The sequence below is a fragment of the Drosophila miranda genome, assembly GCF_003369915.1.
Source record: "Drosophila miranda strain MSH22 chromosome Y unlocalized genomic scaffold, D.miranda_PacBio2.1 Contig_Y1_pilon, whole genome shotgun sequence".
Taxonomy (NCBI): Eukaryota; Metazoa; Arthropoda; class Insecta; order Diptera; family Drosophilidae; genus Drosophila; species Drosophila miranda.
In genome coordinates this window covers 5727786-5750241 of record NW_022881603.1, presented here as the reverse complement: position 1 = coordinate 5750241, position 22456 = coordinate 5727786, and the positions used below count along the sequence as shown (strand labels likewise).

The window sequence follows — 22456 nt, the reverse complement described above, 5'->3', positions numbered from 1 at the left end:
AAAAGTAGAAGCTTTTACATAAAACAGTTACTAATGTTTTACTCTAAGCAAAGCCGGCTATGCTACGTGTGTGTTAGAGAGAGACAGGGCGAGAAAAAATGAAATTGTTTTCTTGATGCTGGCTATAATAATAATACGATCTTATTCAAATTCATTCTCTACGATTCTGCGTTTTTGGTTTTCTCGTATCTTTAAAATTGTGGATGCCACAGATTTTCGTCCTTTGTGGGGGCGGAAGTGGGCGGGGCGAAGTTTTGAAATATTTTTGTAGCAGTGACATATCACAGAAGTCTGGATCCAAAACATCGTTGCTCTAGCTCTTATAGTCTTTCAGCACTAGGCGCTAATAGGGACGGACAGACGGACAGACGGACGGACCGACAGACGGACAGACAGACATGGCTCAATCTACTCGGCTATTGATGCTGATCAAGAATATATATACTTTATGGGGTCGGAAACGATTCCTTCTGGACGTTACACACATCCACTTTTACCACAAATCTAATATACCCCAATACTCATTTTGAGTATCGGGTATAAAAAACACACCCAACGAATTGTATAATATATTTCATTGTTTTATCCCGATTAAATTCGAAAGGCGGCAAGCCTAAGCCGCAGCTCTGGAATAGCTCCATTGATCCCAATTGGTTGCAGCCCATTTGCCACTCGTCTGTTTACATAGAGGATTCGATTCAGAATCTTCGTGATTATACCTAACTTCTAAACTCGAAAGCCAGAATCATGGAACAGCTTTTTAACACGATGATTGAGGAGTCGAGTCCACGGCTAGGGAATGCTACTTGGGGTGTATTCACGCCATCTCTCTATTATATAAAAAAGGTTTGGGTCGTCGTCGTCATCGGCAGATATTTTATTTTGGGTCGTCGGCTAATGATGGCATATGAGGGCAAAAATTACATGGCTGAAAATAGACAGATAGTTTCTGTACATATATTCTTGAAACATTTTGTACAATGCACTTGACACATTTTTTTATTCTTCGTGTCACTTTCTTACCCGATTAGATCTGGGAAACTTGCTTAGCTCAGAGAAGTTATCGAGTCTAAAAAACTTAAGGTCAAGACTTTATGAACAATTTCAAGAAGGCAAGCGCATATATTTTTTCCCAATTCGACCAAAGTTCTGAAGTACTGCGCCGAAGTTCTTTGTGGACCCTTGCTTAAACTATTCACCCTGTCCATTGATTCTTCATGCTTTCCCCTGATTTGAAAGGAATCTCCATAAGAAATGTAGCAAGTCTGATGCAAATAACAACAGTGGTATTTATAAGGCGGCCACCAACCACCACGAATTTACTAAAGTTCAGCTCTTTCATCATTAAAGGCTTTCAAGGTCACTTACAGACGGATTTTTTTAGCTCCGACTTTAGTAAAGCATTCGACTCTGTAAACCATTCCCGATAGCACATAGACTTGATCTTATAGGGTTTCCGCCCAACGTCCTGATATGGATTTCTAGCTATCTAGGTCTCCAGTCCACTTCACAAACTTCGGTAGTACCACAGGGCAGCCATCTAGGCGCTTACTCTTCTCCCTCTTTACTAATGATTTGCCTTCGTTATTAACATACTCCCGAGTACTCATGTATGCGGATTATGTTAAGCCCTGTGTCCAGTATAAGGACATTTAATTTTATTCTCGCTTGCAGGGAGGAGGACTGCGTCTTTCCTTATGACGCTTGATGGTGCACAGTCATTGCACATCAACGTCCAAGCAAGTTATAATAGTTTCTGCACTTAAATTATTCATAAATAGCATTCCATCGAATGCCCATTAGTACATCTCCATTTTTTTGTCTTTGCTTGGAAAATACAGACTGATGTTCTTCTCAGATTCTGAAGTTTCCTTTTCGCTCTTAAAGTAACCGATAAGGCTATCCTTAAGCGCCCTTTCAGAGTATGGGATGATTTAAGGCCATTTGCTCCCTTTGCAAATCGAAAATCTTGGGTGATATTGTTTTTTCAGATCCAATCGTTTACAAAAATTAACTCTTGAATGCGTTTTATTCACCAGGCGAACAGAAAGAAAAGCAAGTGGCGGGACGATCTGTCAGCGATAACCGTACCACGCCATAGTATGATATGGTACTTAGTACTTCCAAAAACCGGAAACACAGAATGGGATATTCGAGAAATTAAATATGTTTATTACAAACAGTTTCCTTAAAAAATTGGTTAATTAGATAAGTAGATGTAGAGATTGACTGAAACTAATCGTTATTGCTTAAGCCGTCCATAAAAGACGATGCCATTGGACTGGGTGTTCTAGAGATTATATTATCGTTGCCATAGTCATCAGAGTTTGCATCCACTGAAAAACGAGATGCATTTAACAAAGCATTACACTTTAATGAACTTGACAATAATCACCTTGTTCTAGAAAATTTGATTTTCTAGATGGTATGGAGCTCAGCGAATGTATGATAGGACTGCAGGCCTGATCGGCTGTTTCGAGCGTGGTTGGTAGATCTAAGAGTCGCTGATTTTGAATGCCATCGCCTGGCCCCATGTGCGAAATGTGGTTGAAATTAGTCGGTGCCGATATCATCTTTGATCTTCGATCACTGTAAAATGATTTACTTGCGTTACTTGAAAGGTATTTAAGTTGTGAAATATCTAGCTTACCTTTTTACTGTTTTGTTAATCTCACGAATGGAAAATCTTCGCTTGATGTGCGCCAGTCCCTTTCGATTTCCTTCACGGTATTGCAAAAGTCCCTCTGTATGAGAAATGAAAGCAAATAAACACTCCAATGCCTACACGTCTGTGGGGAATATACGCTTACTTGTGTGAATATTGGGCAGGTAAACAATCAAAGGAGTGTCATTGACTGACGCCAACACCACATTTCCTTCATTATTTAGGGGCAGTGACTGCTTCAGGCCAATCGACTGCACCCATTCAGCGGTTTGCGTATTGAAGATATCCAAATGTGTGTCGGAGAACACCAACAAATGGCCATCACAAAAGGCTGGAAACAAGCAAAGCACAGGTTGAGTCACTTTCCGGTCGGTACCTGCCATCAGCAGTACTCACTTATATATGTGGGAAAAGCGGGGTACATTATTTCTCTGTCGCGGCACTTTCGTCCCTGCAGGTCCACATATATGGCCAGAGTTTGGAATACCAACAAGTACTCCCCGAAGTTTCCGCCGCTGGGGCAGAGTATTTCAATTACTCGAACAGCATCGACTTCGGAATAATTTAAAAATGCACATAGCTGGTTTTCAGGATGAACCAGAGCTGAATGACAGTATATATATGTGTTTATAAGAAAGATGCAAAGGAAAGACCGTGGGCGGTATACATACACATCGCGGTAGCTTCTCCTCTCAGAAAATAGGCGGTAAATCCACTTTGGTGCGCCACAACCAGCCGCATATCGGACAATATCTGCAGATGCTGGGCCAAGTAGCCAATTGTGAATTCACAAGTCTTCTGGTGCCTTGTGCGCGTTCTATTAATCTCGTAGACAACGATTTGTGTGTGGTTATTGGGCCGTTTCAGGGCAATTATAAACGAATAAACAATGTTGGGGAAACGTCGGATAATGCCAGTGCAAGCCGATATACAGTTCTTCGATTCGACCACTTTTATCCACTCAACATCGCTAGCCTCTAGCACTCTGATGGGCAACAGCCGCAGGTTGCGCTGCTTCCCGCAAAGTATAACGAGAATATGCTCCTCTTCGATGTACCACAGCTGCAGGATCTTCTTGCTCTCCCCAATACGAGCTATTTCTGCAAGAAAATACAAGCATAAGTCAAGCAATTCCCATCCAGGAGGGAGTGTGTGTACCATACTGATCTAAATTTATGTAAAAGAGTCCGTCTTCAGTGCCCAGTAGGATTTGATTGGGGTATATGATGACAGAACACAATGCATTCCGAATGAGCGAGAGCGTGTTATCCAGAATCTTGTAGACCTTAAAAATAGCAGTATTTGGTAGACTGTTTCGTTTCAATATTCGATGTAGTTCACTCAGGGCAATGACCCATTTGGACTTCTCCGATTCGTTGTCGGCCAGCATCAGGGTGTTCAGCGAGAGACCGCTTTCAATAAGCGCGGTTTTGATCTGTAATAAATGGAACACAAATAGTCACTACATCTACACACATATACATAGCAGAGAGAGGCTATAATTACCTTGAAAATACATGGCACATCTTTCTTGGCCGCGTGAATGACATCGCTTTCGCGCACGCCGCCAACTGAGAACTCAGGATCGCGCATATCCAACACCTGGGAGACGCTCACACTCGGCAGGGCGCATCGGTCGGGAGATATATCGTATAGAAATAGTTTAAAGTCGCACACGACCACAAATTGACGAATCCATCCGCGCTTGATCACCCCCGACTTGGGCACCTTCACATAGCCCTCGTAGGCAGTGCCTATGCCCCGCGTGGGATCTATGCCCAGGGGCCGCTTGGTCTGGTCCATAGGAACTGGGCAGGTGGTCGGCACCTTTTGGCAGCAGATCGTGTGGCAGGCAAAGCCGCAGCTTTCGCACACCACGCCCTGACGCGTCAGTCCGACCATCAGAGAAGTGCAGTGATTGCATTTCGTGGGGCTGCTGAAGGTGCGCACCAGAAACTGATGGATGGCCGTGTTCGAGGGGTTGTTGGCGCCCGCCTTCTTTTGGGATTCCTTCATCAGCAGTTCGGCGTCCTCTCGCGATATATCGCTAACCGAGGCGTCCTTCATGGCTGCCAGAGAGCTATCTTTGCTCTTTCCTCCCGCATACTTTGGTTCGTAGTTGAAGAGCATGCCAGAGTTCCCTGACTGGAAGAAATCGGGTGTGCCTATGAAACTATCGCTGGAATCGTTGCCAAAACTTTCCGCGGGATCAATCATTTCGCTCTTGGATATATCCCTAAAGAAGGCGCTGCTCAGGCCCTGGTGCGTGGATTTATTCAAAAACGTCTCGGAATACTCTAGACCTCCCTTCTGCAGGTCGCGCATCTCGGTTTCCTTCTTCTGAAAGTCGTGCAGAATAGAATCGTAGCGCTTTTTGTAGTCGCGCACCTCCTTCTGTATGGATATCAGGTCGGATCGGGTCTGGCTCAGCTCCTCGGATATTATGGCCTTGGCCTGGATCTCCCTCTGCAGAGCGCTCTGCAGGTTGAGCAGCTCCATCTTGTCCAGCTTCTGGGAGCGCCTGTTCCGCCAGTTCTTGTTGTCCACCCCATTGTTGTTAAACGTGCCGACATGCTTCAGATACTCGAGCTCCTCTGTCATTTTCGTGGCGAGGGCCTGCAGGTAGCCGCGAGCGTCCTTCTCGTCGGATACCCATTGTATGATTTCCGCCATCTGCCGCTCCCACTGGTTGATGGCCTCCCGCTTCATGTGCAGCTCCTTGCAGATCTCGTCGTCTTCGGCCTGCAGGTCCTTCAGATTCTTCGCCTTGAGATTCACTTCCGAGCTCAATCTTTGCTTCTCCTCGAACCACGAGGATTTCTCCAGATCGTGCTGTTTCTTCAGTTCCAGGAGCGCATCGTCCGAGTCCGTAATCGATTCCAGCTGCGTGTACTTCAGCCTGTCTTGCATCTGATGCAGCTCTTTGGAGAGCTCAAGGTTCGAGCTCCCAATCTCGCCCAGCTGCTCTCGCAGCGTTTCCATCTCTAGATTGTGTCGCGTCTGCTGATGGTTGAGCTTCTCCGAGTACTGCAACTCCAGTCTTTCGATTTCGTACGACGACATTTCCGAGGAAATGCTCATCGGTAGCGTCGTCTCCACACTGGAATTGCACTTGCGCAGCTCCAGCTGCAGCTGCCTGCAGCACTCTTCGGCGTGCTCCCGCAGCTTTTTCTCCTTGGAGGCTTCTATGACCGCATCCTCGATGTGCAGTTCCAGCTCCCTGCGCGTCTTGTCCGACTTGCGCAGCTCGTTGCGCAGGCTGTCATTCTTCTGCATGGCTCCATCCAGCTCCTCCTCCTTGTCCCTCACTTGTCGGGAGAGCTTCTGCTTTTGATTGCGCAGCTCCGAGAGCTTCTCCGTGACCTCCGAGTACTCCATCATGGCCACATTACGCTGCGAAACGGCATCCTGCAGCTCCGACTCTTGCGTCTTCAGCCGCTCGAAAATCTCCGTGTGTTGCTTCGTCAACTCGATCTTCTCCTGCTTGAAGGCCGCAATCTGCTCTGTCAACGCCTTAAGCTGCGCCTTCTCCTGCACGGAGTCGACCGATGCCTCCGAGTTATTGCTCGGCAGATTGCTGGACTGCTGCAGGCTGCACGAAGTATTGTCTTCCTCGAAGCCAGAACTCTGACTAATCTTAGTGTCGCCAGGGGAGCTGGTTTTCAGCGAAAAGGTGAAGCCAATGAACGGCAAATGGAAGCCAGAGAAGGCCGGATTTGCAGATGGAGGCATCGAATCGGTCAGTCGCACGTCGTTGTCGTCGACATCGAAATTGGAGGTGTCTGTGGGACTCGACACCTCTGGCACGTAGGGCGCCAGGCCGCAGCGTATGTTTTTCCAGTCGATACCCACAAACCAGGGATGATCCATAAAGTCCTGGATGCCGTTCTGGCCCAGCCGGTTCTCCGGTATGCAGATCAGTTTGCACAGCAAATCCTGCGACATTTCCGACACCTTGTAGTTGAGGGTCTCCTGTGTGGGCAGATTGAAGCAGTTCTGGTGATTCATGATCTTGCCATAGGTCTCGACCAGACTTTCGGCGTAGAACGGAGTCTCCCCGTACAGCATTTCGTACATGCACACGCCGAGGGACCACCAATCGCACTCGGTGCCATAGCGGCCCTTTCCGTCCTCCATGGCTCGCAGAATCTCGGGCGATATATAGTCGGGCGTGCCCACGGCCACGTTCGACTGAACGATGCCATCCTTGTCCAGTCTCAGGCACGAGCCAAAGTCCGCCAGCCGCACATGCCCCCGCTTGTCCAACAGCACATTATCCGGCTTGATATCCCGATGAACATACTTAATCTGATGAATACTGTGGATGGCTAGAATCATTTCGGTGATGTAGAACTTGGCCATGTCTTCGGGCAGCTTGTCCTCGAATTTACTCAACAGCGTCAGCAGGTCTCCCCCGCAGTAATAATCCATTACAAGATACTGAAAGCAGGATAGAGTTAGGATCGACAAAGCCAGTGAATTGCACTGTATTCTCACCAGATTAATATTGTCCTGAAAGGCGTAGTGCAGGTTTGTGATCCACTGCCGATCGCCAAAGACCAACACGTCCCGCTCTTCGCGAAAACATGCCGTCTCGGCCCGCTTCAGCATCTCCCACTTGTTCAGTATCTTCATGGCATACACCTTTTCTGTGGATATCATCTGGACCACGCACACCTCTCCAAAGGCCCCACGCCCGATGATTTTCAATATGTCAAAATCATCTCGACCTAGTCGAAGTTTTCGCACCACATGAACGAATGGTTTGGCTGCAAAAGACAATCGAAGAAAGGGGGGCAGATAGCATTATGAACGGTTCTCCAATGATTTAACAGATAAAACAAAACCAAAACCAATTTAAATTAGCAATCATCTCATTCTGAGTATCATCTAAGAAGCACAGAAACATAACCGAGACATAACTTTTTGGTAAAACCCATTTAAATGAAAGCTGTACGACATAATGATAGTGGTTCGATGCAAATGATTTCAGTAAACATACAAAGCGGAACTGTGGGACTGTGGAAAATCTTCTTTCTGTCTATCAAAAATAGTATTATATTACCTTCTGGCAGGGGGGTATAAAAATATCCGGAAATCAAAAAGTGTATATCTGTGTTCCATGCAAATATGTTAATAGTATTAAGTATTTACATAGTTTAAGAAAATCCGATACTCCTTTCTCTCTGCGTAGGGATGAATTGCTGCATTCGTCGTAGAGCACGATGAAGGTGTCGAGCAGATAGTCCAAGGACAACTGATGCCCCTCCGTGTCCTCGCCAAAGTCGGATGCCCATTTGTGATCGACTGTTGCATCGCTTAGAATATATTTTAGAAATTTGAGCCTTTTCTTGCAGCTTCCTGTGGTTATATCTGGAAGGCATACCAAAAGGGATAATTAAAATTTTTTATCATTTCCCAAGCCCCCCAATATAAAGCCGCACCCAATCAGTCACAAGTAACATGAATAGCTTTAACGGGTGGTGTCGACGAGACAGAAGAGTTTTACAAACGAAATATAGGTATAGTTAGTGGTAGGAAGGGGCTGCTTTGACCCAAAATGTGATTACGTTGGTTATTCAAACATACAGACAACTTGAGCTGTCACGGCACCTATTAGTCAAGCAACGGTTAAACTATTTCCTTGTGATAGGAATTCACTATTTGCGTATTAAAGGCAAATTATTTACATAAAACTCTCGACAGTTCATCGGACTGTTTCGATTTTTCAAATGCGTATGCGGGAAACTAAACTACATTTAGGGTGCTCCGACCCCCCGTGCAGGAATATGAAATATAAGTATACACATATTGAGGCATGTGTATATTATATTCATGCGTTTGTTTGTTCCGTCCCACCCCACTGTGCAGATATAAATAAATAATTGTTTATATGAATACGTATGTGTGTGTATGAGACAAGTCTGCGAAAACACAAACGCGTCAGCATCCACATACAAACCCTAATTCATTTAACACAATCTCACGTGTCGCAAATTTTAAAATATTACCACTAAATTCTGAAGTTTCGTATTCCATTTTAATGAGGCTTATATTTAGACATTTTCTCCCAACAAAAGTGTAAAAAAGCCGAACCGACTGTCTAGTTATGAATTGTTTTTTGATCCGAAAAGAACTACACGGTAACTACACATTTGCTACATAATAGGAGGAAAAAGAGGGTATGGACAACAGGCAACACAGCCCAGAAAATGCAACGAGTGCAAGCTAAAATCCACCCCTTTTGTCTTAAAGTTATATTGGTGTATTGTCCTCACACGCGAGGTGAGTTGCATATGAACCTTCCAATTTGACTTGGCTGTTTTTTTTTGTTGTCCATACCCTACTGAAATAGGCCATTCGACTCATTTGTTTGTGGCAGAAGAGAGCAGCAGTGTGCCCGTAATGTGATAGCAATATGATAGTTCGCTATCATATCATGCACCTCGCCGGGGTGTTACGGTGTCGCGCGGTGCAAAATTATCGTTCCGGTGGAAGCCCCGGCGCGGTCCATCATTGCGGAAATTACGGTCGCGTTCGCGAGATATTTGTGTACTCTGAGAATATTATTTAACTCAAATTCAAATATTCAGGATTAAATGGCTACGATTTAAGTGGGGTGGTAAATGTTTGGGATTCGTTAAAGCGGCTAGCTTTAAATGTACTGGGTCAGCTTTCGATTCCAGGTTGTAAAGAGCAAGGAACAATTTAGATTTGCGGAATCCGTCAAGGATATTATTTCCAATTAAAAAAAAATAATTTTATGAATTAAAATGCTAATCATTATTTAGTAAAGTAATATTACTATATAATAATATTCGATAAAAACGTGTTAAATTTATCGTTTAGTAAACTACAAAATTTATTGTCATCCATCAAAAAAACAGCTGATGATGGCAAAACTCAAAATGTTTGCTCTGAATTGTGAAATTTGTAACATATACGGATTAGCAATCGTTTTAGCTGTTGTTCAGCAATATAAAATGTTGTTGAAAATCTGTTGGTGGCGTTGGAAAGAGAGAAAAACAACATAAATGAATTCGACGAGGAGTTTGTTGCAGTGTGAAATTTGGTGGTACAACAGCAAAAATATACATAACAAAAACCGAAACAATACAAAAAGAAGAGAGCAGAAGATGGTGGTGGTATGTTTAATGAACATTTAAATGTATGTATGTATATGTTTTTTACGATTAGTATCTGTCATCGGGCATCATTAATCCGTACATCAGATTTAGCGTAATAATAGTTTGATGTTTAAATCGTTTAAATCGGCAATATCGTGCAGCACAGTAGACATTACAGAAAGAGTACCACAAATCCTGTGTGAGATACCACGAGTTTTAAGGCTTTGCTGTCTGGTCACAGACAAATCAAAAAAACACCAAGCAGTCGCGCTCTCTCACTGAGCAGAATGTTTTTTGCCTCTTCGCTTATGAGACCTCTTTCTTGAGCCAACACACGATTTTGTTTCACAATAACAACTTTGGTCAAGCGCTCACAGAAAAAGTTTCTGTAGATGAAGGGAACCAAAAAAGTTAAGTTTTTAGTTTTCTGCTTATTTTGGGTTATATGAGTTGTAATATATTTTTATAGAATTGGGAAAATTTTTTAAACTGAAGATAGATGATGAAGGGGATTTGGGATAATAATGAAGACTATACCCGTTAGAAATTGTCTGCATTTTGTCCTAATAATATCTGAAAAATAGGTTATAAACATTAAGCATGCACATTATTGTGTACATATGTAAATAGATATAATTTATTAACTGCAAACTTTGTAATTATATTTTGATGTATGGTATTTAATAATTAATAAATGAATATATATCATATAATTTATTTATGAGCATGCACATCTGTTTCAATTCCTTGTTCCAATTTCAGGCAATACCGCAATCGGTGCTATCGAAAACTGTATGTAAAGCCTTACAAATAGTTATACACATATTATTATGTTTGTGTGTGTGTGTGTTCTAATAATCAGTGGCGATCAAACTTGATTAAAAATAAATAATTGATATAGTTACAACATATTCAATGTCTGGAAATACATGCAGTGGTTGGCACTTACTTAGGGCTAAGATATTTTTATCGTCCGCGATATACTATCAATTTGTTTCGCGAATATTTGAATTTTAAATGTACGTACACATCTCACTTGCATACATATGCAAAGTATACCATTCGTGGGAGTTAGTTTTGTGCAAAGTGATACATACATATTATTTGCATGCAATCTAAAAAATGGAAACCTGATGCTGTTGGTGAAAATCTACATATATTGCATTTACGATTATCTGCATTATCTACGCGAATACATTCCCATGTTGCCAGTACAAACAAAATAAATTAAGAAATGAACCCTGTTTTAGAACGGTCTACCCGGAACTTCAAAACAAATTTGCATATTCAAATGCAAGCACGCAAAGAGTAAAGTGAACGTTGATAAGAATATTAAAAATAACGCGATTCCCTAAGATAAAATACATAAGTTCGATTTCTGATACATACAGCTGCGCCGAAAAAAATAGCACCAGGGGACTAGTGTGTCTATATTGACGGATTTTGCATAAGCAATGGTTCTAATGAACGTTGTTAAGAGTAATATGTAAACTTTAAGGTATAATTTATCCTATCCCAGAGCACTGGTATGATTTGCAAACTCCAAATGAAAATATTTGAAAAGAAAAGGATTTTATCAGAAATTTGGGCACCAACAAAAATAGCACCAATTTACAAAGAAATCAAAAAACTATTAAATTCAAAGAAACTTTCCACATTTTTTTGTAAAATATGTTACTTTAGTTGTATTTAAAGGTTGGCATTTTGTTGTAAAACCTTTGGCAGCAACAACAGCAGCTCAACATATTGGAATTAAAGCTCACCTAATTTTCGCATCTTTTCCTTGGGATATTGATCCACGAACCATGCAGGATACACCAAACATATTTATTGTTCTTTGATTCCGCATTAGAAACATATTTTTTAACTTGACCCAAAATATTAGCAATGGGGCTCAGGTCTGGAGACTGAACAGGCCAATCTATTACACTAAGTAAATTGTGCTCGAACCACTTTCGAGCTTTCTTTCTAGTTCGTTTTGGGTCATTTTCCTGCTGGAAGACACAAAACAACTCTATTTCGAATTCTACATAAAGCAGAATCACTGTTTCTTTGATATTGACATAGACATGTTGATCCATAATGGGTTTGTGCCATGTATTGGATCACCTACTTAGTACGAAAATCATTCCCATACGATCTTGCTTGCTTTTCTATGTCTAATGAATTTACAAGTGAGTCAGGGGGTTGTATTCTGCATTCGGTAGTCGTTTCACAAAAGAACAAGACCCTTTTACACCAAAAAATTAATTTAGGCTTTAGTCGGACCACAGGATGTTTCTCCATTTTCTTTGGCCCAACTTCAGTGCTATTTTGCATAACAAACTTTTATTGCCCTATGCCTTCCCGTGAAAAGTGTAATTTTCCTAGGACTACGAGTACCCATTTTACGTTCTTGTAAACAAGATCTAACTTTCCTGGTACTTGCCGATTTTTTAAGATCCTTGCTTTAGCTCTGTGGCCGACTTAAGTGGGTCCTCCTTGCTCTCACGAACCAGTAGTTTTACCAGAAATGGGGATATCGCGGCCTTTCATCCACGTGTTTCTTGTTGGAATACTTCATACTTCAAAGCATTGCTAATCATTTCTTTTGAACAACCGACAATGTTCCCAACCTTAGCATAGGTCCTGCCTTCCTGAAATGAAAGTTTTGATCCTTTGGCTTTTTTCTTCACTTTAGTGCTTTCCAAGACCCATAACTACTTAAATTTTGTAACTTTCTTGTCACAATCACCTAAGGCCACCGATTTTTAATTCAGTCAAGAACTTAAAATATCAAGAAGCTCAGAAAAGTAGAAGCTTTTACATAAAACAGTTACTAATGTTTTACTCTAAGCAAAGCCGGCTATGCTACGTGTGTGTTAGAGAGAGACAGGGCGAGAAAAAATGAAATTGTTTTCTTGATGCTGGCTATAATAATAATACGATCTTATTCAAATTCTGTAGTCTAAAAGATATGGTCATTCTCTACGATTCTGCGTTTTTGGTTTTCTCGTATCTTTAAAATTGTGGATGCCACAGATTTTCGTCCTTTGTGGGGGCGGAAGTGGGCGGGGCGAAGTTTTGAAATATTTTTGTAGCAGTGACATATCACAGAAGTCTGGATCCAAAACATCGTTGCTCTAGCTCTTATAGTCTTTCAGCACTAGGCGCTAATAGGGACGGACAGACGGACAGACAGACATGGCTCAATCTACTCGGCTATTGATGCTGATCAAGAATATATATACTTTATGGGGTCGGAAACGATTCCTTCTGGACGTTACACACATCCACTTTTACCACAAATCTAATATACCCCAATACTCATTTTGAGTATCGAGTATAAAAAACACACCTAACGAATTGTATAATATATTTCATTGTTTTATCCCGATTAAATTCGAAAGGCGGCATGCCTAAGCCGCAGCTCTGGAATAACTCCATTGATCCCAATTGGTTGCAGCCCATTTGCCACTCGTCTGTTTACATAGAGGATTCGATTCAGAATCTTCGTGATTATACCTAACTTCTAAACTCGAAAGCCAGAATCATGGAACAGCTTTTTAACACGATGATTGAGGAGTCGAGTCCACGGCTAGGGAATGCTACTTGGGGTGTATTCACGCCATCTCTCTATTATATAAAAAAGGTTTGGGTCGTCGTCGTCATCGGCAGATATTTTATTTTGGGTCGTCGGCTAATGAGGGCATATGAGGGCAAAAATTACATGGCTGAAAATAGACAGATAGTTTCTGTACATATATTCTTGAAACATTTTGTACAATGCACTTGACACATTTTTTGATTCTTCGTGCCACTTTCTTACCCGATTAGATCTGGGAAACTTGCTTAGCTCAGAGAAGTTATCGAGTCTAAAAAACTTAAGGTCAAGACTTTATGAACAATTTCAAGAAGGCAAGCGCATATATTTTTTCCCAATTCGACCAAAGTTCTCAAGTACTGCGCCGAAGTTCTTTGTGGACCCTTGCTTAAACTATTCACCCTGTCCATTGATTCTTCATGCTTTCCCCTGATTTGAAAGGAATCTCCATAAGAAATGTAGCAAGTCTGATGCAAATAACAACACTGGTATTTATAAGGCGGCCACCAACCACCACGAATTTACTAAAGTTCAGCTCTTTCATCATTAAAGGCTTTCAAGGTCACTTACAGACAGATTTTTTTAGCTCCGACTTTAGTAAAGCATTCGACTCTGTAAACCATTCCCGATAGCACATAGACTTGATCTTATAGGGTTTCCGCCCAACGTCCTGATATGGATTTCTAGCTATCTAGGTCTCCAGTCCACTTCACAAACTTCGGTAGTACCACAGGGCAGCCATCTAGGTCGCTTACTCTTCTCCCTCTTTACTAATGATTTGCCTTCGTTATTAACATACTCCGAGTACTCATGTATGCGGATTATGTTAAGCCCTGTGTCCAGTATAAGGACATTTAATTTTATTCTCGCTTGCAGGGAGGAGGACTGCGTCTTTCCTTAGGACGCTTGATGGTGCACAGTCATTGCACATCAACGTCCAAGCAAGTTATAATAGTTTCTGCACTTAAATTATTCATAAATAGCATTCCATCGAATGCCCATTAGTACATCTCCATTTTTTTGTCTTTGCTTGGGAAAATACAGACTGATGTTCTTCTCAGATTCTGAAGTTTCCTTTTCGCTCTTAAAGTAACCGATAAGGCTATCCTTAAGCGCCCTTTCAGAGTATGGGAGGATTTAAGGCCATTTGCTCCCTTTGCAAATCGAAAATCTTGGGTGATGTTATTGTTTTTTCAGATCCAATCGTTTACAAAAATTAACTCTTGAATGCGTTTTATTCACCAGGCGAACAGAAAGAAAAGCAAGTGGCGGGACGAGGGATGTCATCTTTGATCTTCGATCACTGTAAAATGATTTACTTGCGTTACTTGAAAGGTATTTAATTTGTGAAATATCTAGCTTACCTTTTTACTGTTTTGTTAATCTCACGAATGGAAAATCTTCGCTTGATGTGCGCCAGTCCCTTTCGATTTCCTTCACGGTATTGCAAAAGTCCCTCTGTATGAGAAATGAAAGCAAATAAACACTCCAATGCCTACACGTCTGTGGGGAATATACGCTTACTTGTGTGAATATTGGGCAGGTAAACAATCAAAGGAGTGTCATTGACTGACGCCAACACCACATTTCCTTCATTATTTAGGGGCAGTGACTGCTTCAGGTCAATCGACTGCACCCATTCAGCGGTTTGCGTATTGAAGATATCCAAATGTGTGTCGGAGAACACCAACAAATGGCCATCACAAAAGGCTGGAAACAAACAAAGCACAGGTTGAGTCACTTTCCGGTCGGTACCTGCCATCAGCAGTACTCACTTATATATGTGGGAAAAGCGGGGTACATTATTTCTCTGCCGCGGGACTTTCGTCCCTGCAGGTCCACATATATGGCCAGAGTTTGGAATACCAACAAGTACTCCCCGAAGTTTCCGCCGCTGGGGCAGAGTATTTCAATTACTCGAACAGCATCGACTTCGGAATAATTTAAAAATGCACATAGCTGGTTTTCAGGATGAACCAGAGCTGAATGACAGTATATATATGTGTTTATAAGAAAGATGCAAAGAAAAGACAGTGGGCGGTATAAATACACATCGCGGTAGCTTCTCCTCTCAGAAAATAGGCGGTAAATCCACTTTGGTGCGCCACAACCAGCCGCATATCGGACAATATCTGCAGATGCTGGGCCAAGTAGCCAATTGTGAATTCACAAGTCTTCTGGTGCCTTGTGCGCGTTCTATTAATCTCGTAGACAACGATTTGTGTGTGGTTATTGGGCCGTTTCAGGGCAATTATAAACGAATAAACAATGTTGGGGAAACGTCGGATAATGCCAGTGCAAGCCGATATACAGTTCTTCGATTCGACCACTTTTATCCACTCAACATCGCTAGCCTCTAGCACTCTGATGGGCAACAGCCGCAGGTTGCGCTGCTTCCCGCAAAGTATAACGAGAATATGCTCCTCTTCGATGTACCACAGCTGCAGGATCTTCTTGCTCTCCCCAATACGAGCTATTTCTGCAAGAAAATACAAGCATAAGTCAAGCAATTCCCATCCAGGAGGGAGTGTGTGTACTATACTGATCTAAATTTATGTAAAAGAGTCCGTCTTCAGTGCCCAGTAGGATTTGATTGGGGTATATGATGACAGAACACAATGCATTCCGAATGAGCGAGAGCGTGTTATCCAGAATCTCGTAGACCTTAAAAATAGCAGTATTTGGTAGACTGTTTCGTTTCAATATTCGATGTAGTTCACTCAGGGCAATGACCCATTTGGACTTCTCCGATTCGTTGTCGGCCAGCATCAGGGTGTTCAGCGAGAGACCGCTTTCAATAAGCGCGGTTTTGATCTGTAATAAATGGAACACAAATAGTCACTACATCTACACACATATACATAGCAGAGAGAGGCTATAATTACCTTGAAAATACATGGCACATCTTTCTTGGCCGCGTGAATGACATCGCTTTCGCGCACGCCGCCAACTGAGAACTCAGGATCGCGCATATCCAACACCTGGGAGACGCTCACACTCGGCAGGGCGCATCGGTCGAGAGATATATCGTATAGAAATAGTTTAAAGTCGCACACGACCACAAATTGACGAATCCATCCGCGCTTGATCACCCCCGACCTGGGCACCTTCACATAGCCCTCGTAGGCAGTGCCTATGCCCCGCGTGGGATCTATGCCCAGGGGCCGCTTGGTCTGGTCCATAGGAACTGGGCAGGTGGTCGGCACCTTTTGGCAGCAGATCGTGTGGCAGGCAAAGCCGCAGCTTTCGCACACCACGCCCTGACGCGTCAGTCCGACCATCAGAGAAGTGCAGTGATTGCATTTCGTGGGGCTGCTGAAGGTGCGCACCAGAAACTGATGGATGGCCGTGCTCGAGGGGTTGTTGGCGCCCGCCTTCTTTTGGGATTCCTTCATCAGCAGTTCGGCGTCCTCTCGCGATATATCGCTAACCGAGGCGTCCTTCATGGCTGCCAGAGAGCTATCTTTGCTCTTTCCTCCCGCATACTTTGGTTCGTAGTTGAAGAGCATGCCAGAGTTCCCTGACTGGAAGAAATCGGGTGTGCCTATGAAACTATCGCTGGAATCGTTGCCAAAACTTTCCGCGGGATCAATCATTTCGCTCTTGGATATATCCCTAATAAAGGCGCTGCTCAGGCCCTGGTGCGTGGATTTATTCAAAAACGTCTCGGAATACTCCAGACCTCCCTTCTGCAGGTCGCGCATCTCGGTTTCCTTCTTCTGAAAGTCGTGCAGAATAGAATCGTAGCGCTTTTTGTAGTCGCGCACCTCCTTCTGTATGGATATCAGGTCGGATCGTGTCTGGCTCAGCTCCTCGGATATTATGGCCTTGGCCTGGATCTCCCTCTGCAGAGCGCTCTGCAGGTTGAGCAGCTCCATCTTGTCCAGCTTCTGGGAGCGCCTGTTCCGCCAGTTCTTGTTGTCCACCCCATTGTTGTTAAACGTGCCGACATGCTTCAGATACTCGAGCTCCTCTGTCATTTTCGTGGCGAGGGCCTGCAGGTAGCCGCGAGCGTCCTTCTCGTCGGATACCCATTGTATGATTTCCGCCATCTGCCGCTCTCACTGGTTGATGGCCTCCCGCTTCATGCGCAGCTCCTTGCAGATCTCGTCGTCTTCGGCCTGCAGGTCCTTCAGATTCTTCGCCTTGAGATTCACTTCCGAGCTCAATCTTTGCTTCTCCTCGAACCACGAGGATTTCTCCAGATCGTGCTGTTTCTTCAGTTCCAGGAGCGCATCGTCCGAGTCCGTAATCGATTCCAGCTGCGTGTACTTCAGCCTGTCTTGCATCTGATGCAGCTCTTTGGAGAGCTCAAGGTTCGAGTTCTCAATCTCGCCCAGCTGCTCTCGCAGCGTTTCCATCTCTAGATTGTGTCGCGTCTGCTGATGGTTGAGCTTCTCCGAGTACTGCAACTCCAGTCTTTCGATTTCGTACGACGACATTTCCGAGGAAATGCTCATCGGTAGAGTCGTCTCCACACTGGAATTGCACTTGCGCAGCTCCAGCTGCAGCTGCCTGCAGCACTCTTCGGCGTGCTCCCGCAGCTTTTTCTCCTTGGAGGCTTCTATGACCGCATCCTCGATGTGCAGTTCCAGCTCCCTGCGCGTCTTGTCCGACTTGCGCAGCTCGTTGCGCAGGCTGTCATTCTTCTGCATGGCTCCATCCAGCTCCTCCTCCTTGTCCCTCACTTGTCGGGAGAGCTTCTGCTTTTGATTGCGCAGCTCCGAGAGCTTCTCCGTGACCTCCGAGTACTCCATCATGGCCACATTATGCTGCGAAACGGCATCCTGCAGCTCCGACTCTTGCGTCTTCAGCCGCTCGAAAATCTCCGTGTGTTGCCTCGTCAACTCGATCTTCTCCTGCTTGAAGGCCGCAATCTGCTCTGTCAACGCCTTAAGCTGCGCCTTCTCCTGCACGGAGTCGACCGATGCCTCCGAGTTATTGCTCGGCAGATTGCTGGACTGCTGCAGGCTGCACGAAGTATTGTCTTCCTCGAAGCCAGAACTCTGACTAATCTTAGTGTCGCCAGGGGAGCTGGTTTTCAGCGAAAAGGTGAAGCCAATGAACGGCAAATGGAAGCCAGAGAAGGCCGGATTTGCAGATGGAGGCATCGAATCGGTCAGTCGCACGTCGTTGTCGTCGACATCGAAATTGGAGGTGTCTGTGGGACTCGACACCTCTGGCACGTAGGGCGCCAGGCCGCAGCGTATGTTTTTCCAGTCGATACCCACAAACCAGGGATGATCCATAAAGTCCTGGATGCCGTTCTGGCCCAGCCGGTTCTCCGGTATGCAGATCAGTTTGCACAGCAAATCCTGCGACATTTCCGACACCTTGTAGTTGAGGGTCTCCTGTGTGGGCAGATTGAAGCAGTTCTGGTGATTCATGATCTTGCCATAGGTCTCGACCAGACTTTCGGCGTAGAACGGAGTCTCCCCGTACAGCATTTCGTACATGCACACGCCGAGGGACCACCAATCGCACTCGGTGCCATAGCGGCCCTTTCCGTCCTCCATGGCTCGCAGAATCTCGGGCGATATATAGTCGGGCGTGCCCACGGCCACGTTCGACTGAACGATGCCATCCTTGTCCAGTCTCAGGCACGAGCCAAAGTCCGCCAGCCGCACATGCCCCCGCTTGTCCAACAGCACATTATCCGGCTTGATATCCCGATGAACATACTTAATCTGATGAATACTGTGGATGGCTAGAATCATTTCGGTGATGTAGATACTGAAAGCAGGAAAGAGTTAGGATCGACAAAGCCAGTGAATTGCACTGTATTCTCACCAGATTAATATTGTCCTGAAAGGCGTAGTGCAGGTTTGTGATCCACTGCCGATCGCCAAAGACCAACACGTCCCGCTCTTCGCGAAAACATGCCGTCTCGGCCCGCTTCAGCATCTCCCACTTGTTCAGTATCTTCATGGCATACACCTTTTCTGTGGATATCATCTGGACCACGCACACCTCTCCAAAGGCCCCACGCCCGATGATTTTCAATATGTCAAAATCATCTCGACCTAGTCGAAGTTTTCGCACCACATGAACGAATGGTTTGGCTGCAAAAGACAATCGAAGAAAGGGGGGCAGATAGCATTATGAACGGTTCTCCAATGATTTAACAGATAAAACAAAACCAAAACCAATTTAAATTAGCAATCATCTCATTCTGAGTAACATCTAAGAAGCACAGAAACATAACCGAGACATAACTTTTTGGTAAAACCCATTTAAATGAAAGCTGTACGACATAATGATAGTGGTTCGATGCAAATGATTTCAGTAAACATACAAAGCGGAACTGTGGGACTGTGGAAAATCTTCTTTCTGTCTATCAAAAATAGTATTATATTACCTTCTGGCAGGGGGGTATAAAAATATCCGGAAATCCATGCAAATATGTTAATAGTATTAAGTATTTACATAGTTTAAGAAAATCCGATACTCCTTTCTCTCTGCGTAGGGATGAATTGCTGCATTCGTCGTAGAGCACGATGAAGGTGTCGAGCAGATAGTCCAAGGACAACTGATGCCCCTCCGTGTCCTCGCCAAAGTCGGATGCCCATTTGTGATCGACTGTTGCATCGCTTAGAATATATTTTAGAAATTTGAGCCTTTTCTTGCAGCTTCCTGTGGTTATATCTGGAAGGCATACCAAAAGGGATAATTAAAATTTTTTATCATTTCCCAAGCCCCCCAATATAAAGCAGCACCCAATCAGTCACAAGTAACATGAATAGCTTTAACGGGTGGTGTCGACGAGACAGAAGAGTTTTACAAACGAAATATAGGTATAGTTGGTGGTAGGAAGGGGCTGCTTTGACCCAAAATGTGAATACGTTGGTTATTCAAACATACAGACAACTTGAGCTGTCCATTCATGGCACGGCACCTATTAGTCAAGCAACGGTTAAACTATTTCCTTGTGATAGGAATTCACTATTTGCGTATTAAAGGCAAATTATTTACATAAAACTCTCGACAGTTCATCGGACTGTTTCGATTTTTCAAATGCGTATGCGGGAAACTAAACTACATTTAGGGTGCTCCGACCCCCGTGCAGGAATATGAAATATAAGTATACACATATTGAGGCATGTGTATATATTCATGCGTTTGTTTGTTCCGTCCCTCCCCACTGTGCAGATATAAATAAATAATTGTTTATATGAATACGTATGTGTGTGTATGAGACAAGTCTGCGAAAACACAAACGCGTCAGCATCCACACCCTAATTCATTTAACACAATCTCACGTGTCGCAAATTTTAAAATATTACCACTAAATTCTGAAAATTCGTATTCCATTTTAATGAGGCTTATATTTAGACATTTTCTCCCAACAAAAGTGTAAAAAAGCCGAACAGACTGTCTAGTTATGAATTGTTTTTTGATCCGAAAAGAACTACACGGTAACTACACATTTGCTACATAATGGGAGGAAAAAGAGGGTATGGACAACAGGCAACACAGCCCAGAAAATGCAACGAGTGCAAGCTAAAATCCACCCCTTTTGTCTTAAAGTTATATTGGTGTATTGTCCTCACACGCGAGGTGAGTTGCATATGAACCTTCCAATTTGACTTGGCTGTTTTTTTTTGTTGTCCATACCCTACTGAAATAGGCCATTCAACTCATTTGTTTGTGGCAGAAGAGAGCAGCAGTGTGCCCGTAATATGATAGCAATATGATAGTTCGCTATCATATCATGCACCTCGCCGGGGTGTTACGGTGTCGCGCGGTGCAAAATTATCGTTCCGGTGGAAGCCCCGGCGCGGTCCATCATTGCGGAAATTACGGTCGCGTTCGCGAGATATTTGTGTACTGTGAGAATATTATTTAACTCAAATTCAAATATTCAGGATTAAATGGCTACGATTTAAGTGGGGTGGTAAATGTTTGGGATTCGTTAAAGCGGCTAGCTTTAAATGTACTGGGTCAGCTTTCGATTCCAGGTTGTAAAGAGCAAGGAACAATTTAGGTTTGCGGAATCCGTCAAGGATATTATTTCCAATAAAAAAAAAATAATTTTATGAATTAAAATGCTAATCATTATTTAGTAAAGTAATATTACTATATAATAATATTCGATAAAAACGTGTTAAATTTATCGTTTAGTAAACTACAAAATTTATTGTCATCCATCAAAAAAACAGCTGATGATGGCAAAACTCAAAATGTTTGCTCTGAATTGTGAAATTTGTAACATATACGGATTAGCAATCGTTTTAGCTGTTGTTCAGCAATATAAAATGTTGTTGAAAATCTGTTGGTGGCGTTGGAAAGAGAGAAAAACAACATAAATGAATTCGACGAGGAGTTTGTTGCAGTGTGAAATTTGGTGGTACAACACCAAAAATATACATAACAAAAACCGAAACAATACAAAAAGAAGAGAGCAGAAGCTGGTGGTGGTATGTTTAATGAACATTTAAATGTATGTATGTATATGTTTTTTACGATTAGTATCTGTCATCGGGCATCATTAATCCGTACATCAGATTTAGCGTAATAATAGTTTGATGTTTAAATCGTTTAAATCGGCAATATCGTGCAGCACAGTAGACATTACAGAAGGAGTACCACAAATCCTGTGTGAGATACCACGAGTTTTAAGGCTTTGCTGTCTGGTCACAGACAAATCAAAAAAACACCAAGCAGTCGCGCTCTCTCACTGAGCAGAATGTTTTTTGCCTCTTCGCTTATGAGACCTCTTTCTTGAGCCAACACACGATTTTGTTTCACAATAACAACTTTGGTCAAGCGCTCACAGAAAAAGTTTCTGTAGATGAAGGGAACCAAAAAAGTTAAGTTTTTCTGCTTATTTTGGGTTATATGAGTTGTAATATATTTTTATAGAATTGGGAAAATTTTTTAAACTGAAGATGGATGATGAAGGGGATTTGGGATAATAATGAAGACTATACGTGTTAGAAATTGTCTGCATTTTGTCCTAATAATATCTGAAAAATAGGTTATAAACATTAAGCATGCACATTATTGTGTACATATGTAAATAGATATAATTTATTAACTGCAAACTTTGTAATTATATTTTGATGTATGGTATTTAATAAT

General features: G+C 43.1%; 1 protein-coding gene, 1 long non-coding RNA gene and 1 pseudogene across 6 annotated transcripts in view; 1 reads left to right on the top strand and 2 right to left on the bottom strand.

Moving 5' to 3' along the window:
- Positions 1-22456, top strand: part of LOC117189633 — a 39114-nt gene that overhangs the window by 16177 nt on the left and 481 nt on the right. Inside the window, exons 3-4 of one of the 4 annotated variants that reach the window (XR_004473488.1) lie at positions 10555-10811; positions 11184-11307. This is a non-coding gene — a long non-coding RNA (uncharacterized LOC117189633). Of the gene's footprint in view, positions 1-10554; positions 11308-22456 lie in introns of those variants that run through there. The other 3 variants (XR_004473486.1, XR_004473485.1, XR_004473484.1) reach the window with 3 other exon arrangements.
- On the bottom strand, positions 2150-9001 carry LOC117189627 (serine/threonine-protein kinase Genghis Khan-like). 2 transcript variants are annotated; one of them, XM_033394745.1, is made up of 11 exons: positions 8677-8995; positions 7820-8038; positions 7163-7434; positions 4172-7105; positions 3824-4100; positions 3337-3765; positions 3062-3268; positions 2811-2996; positions 2651-2744; positions 2396-2589; positions 2150-2336 (listed from the first exon to the last, which is right to left on the bottom strand). In XM_033394745.1, the coding sequence occupies exons 1-11, from the start codon at positions 8702-8704 to the stop codon at positions 2236-2238; spliced, it is 4941 nt and encodes a 1646-aa protein (XP_033250636.1). In that variant the 5' UTR covers positions 8705-8995; the 3' UTR covers positions 2150-2235. The 2 variants fall into 2 exon arrangements, with proteins under 2 accessions (XP_033250636.1, XP_033250637.1); XM_033394746.1 differs by lacking the exons at positions 2150-2336; positions 2396-2589; positions 2651-2744; positions 2811-2996; positions 3062-3268 and having other exon boundaries at positions 3536-3765; positions 3829-4100; positions 8677-9001.
- LOC117189632 lies at positions 14233-20701 on the bottom strand (annotated as a pseudogene).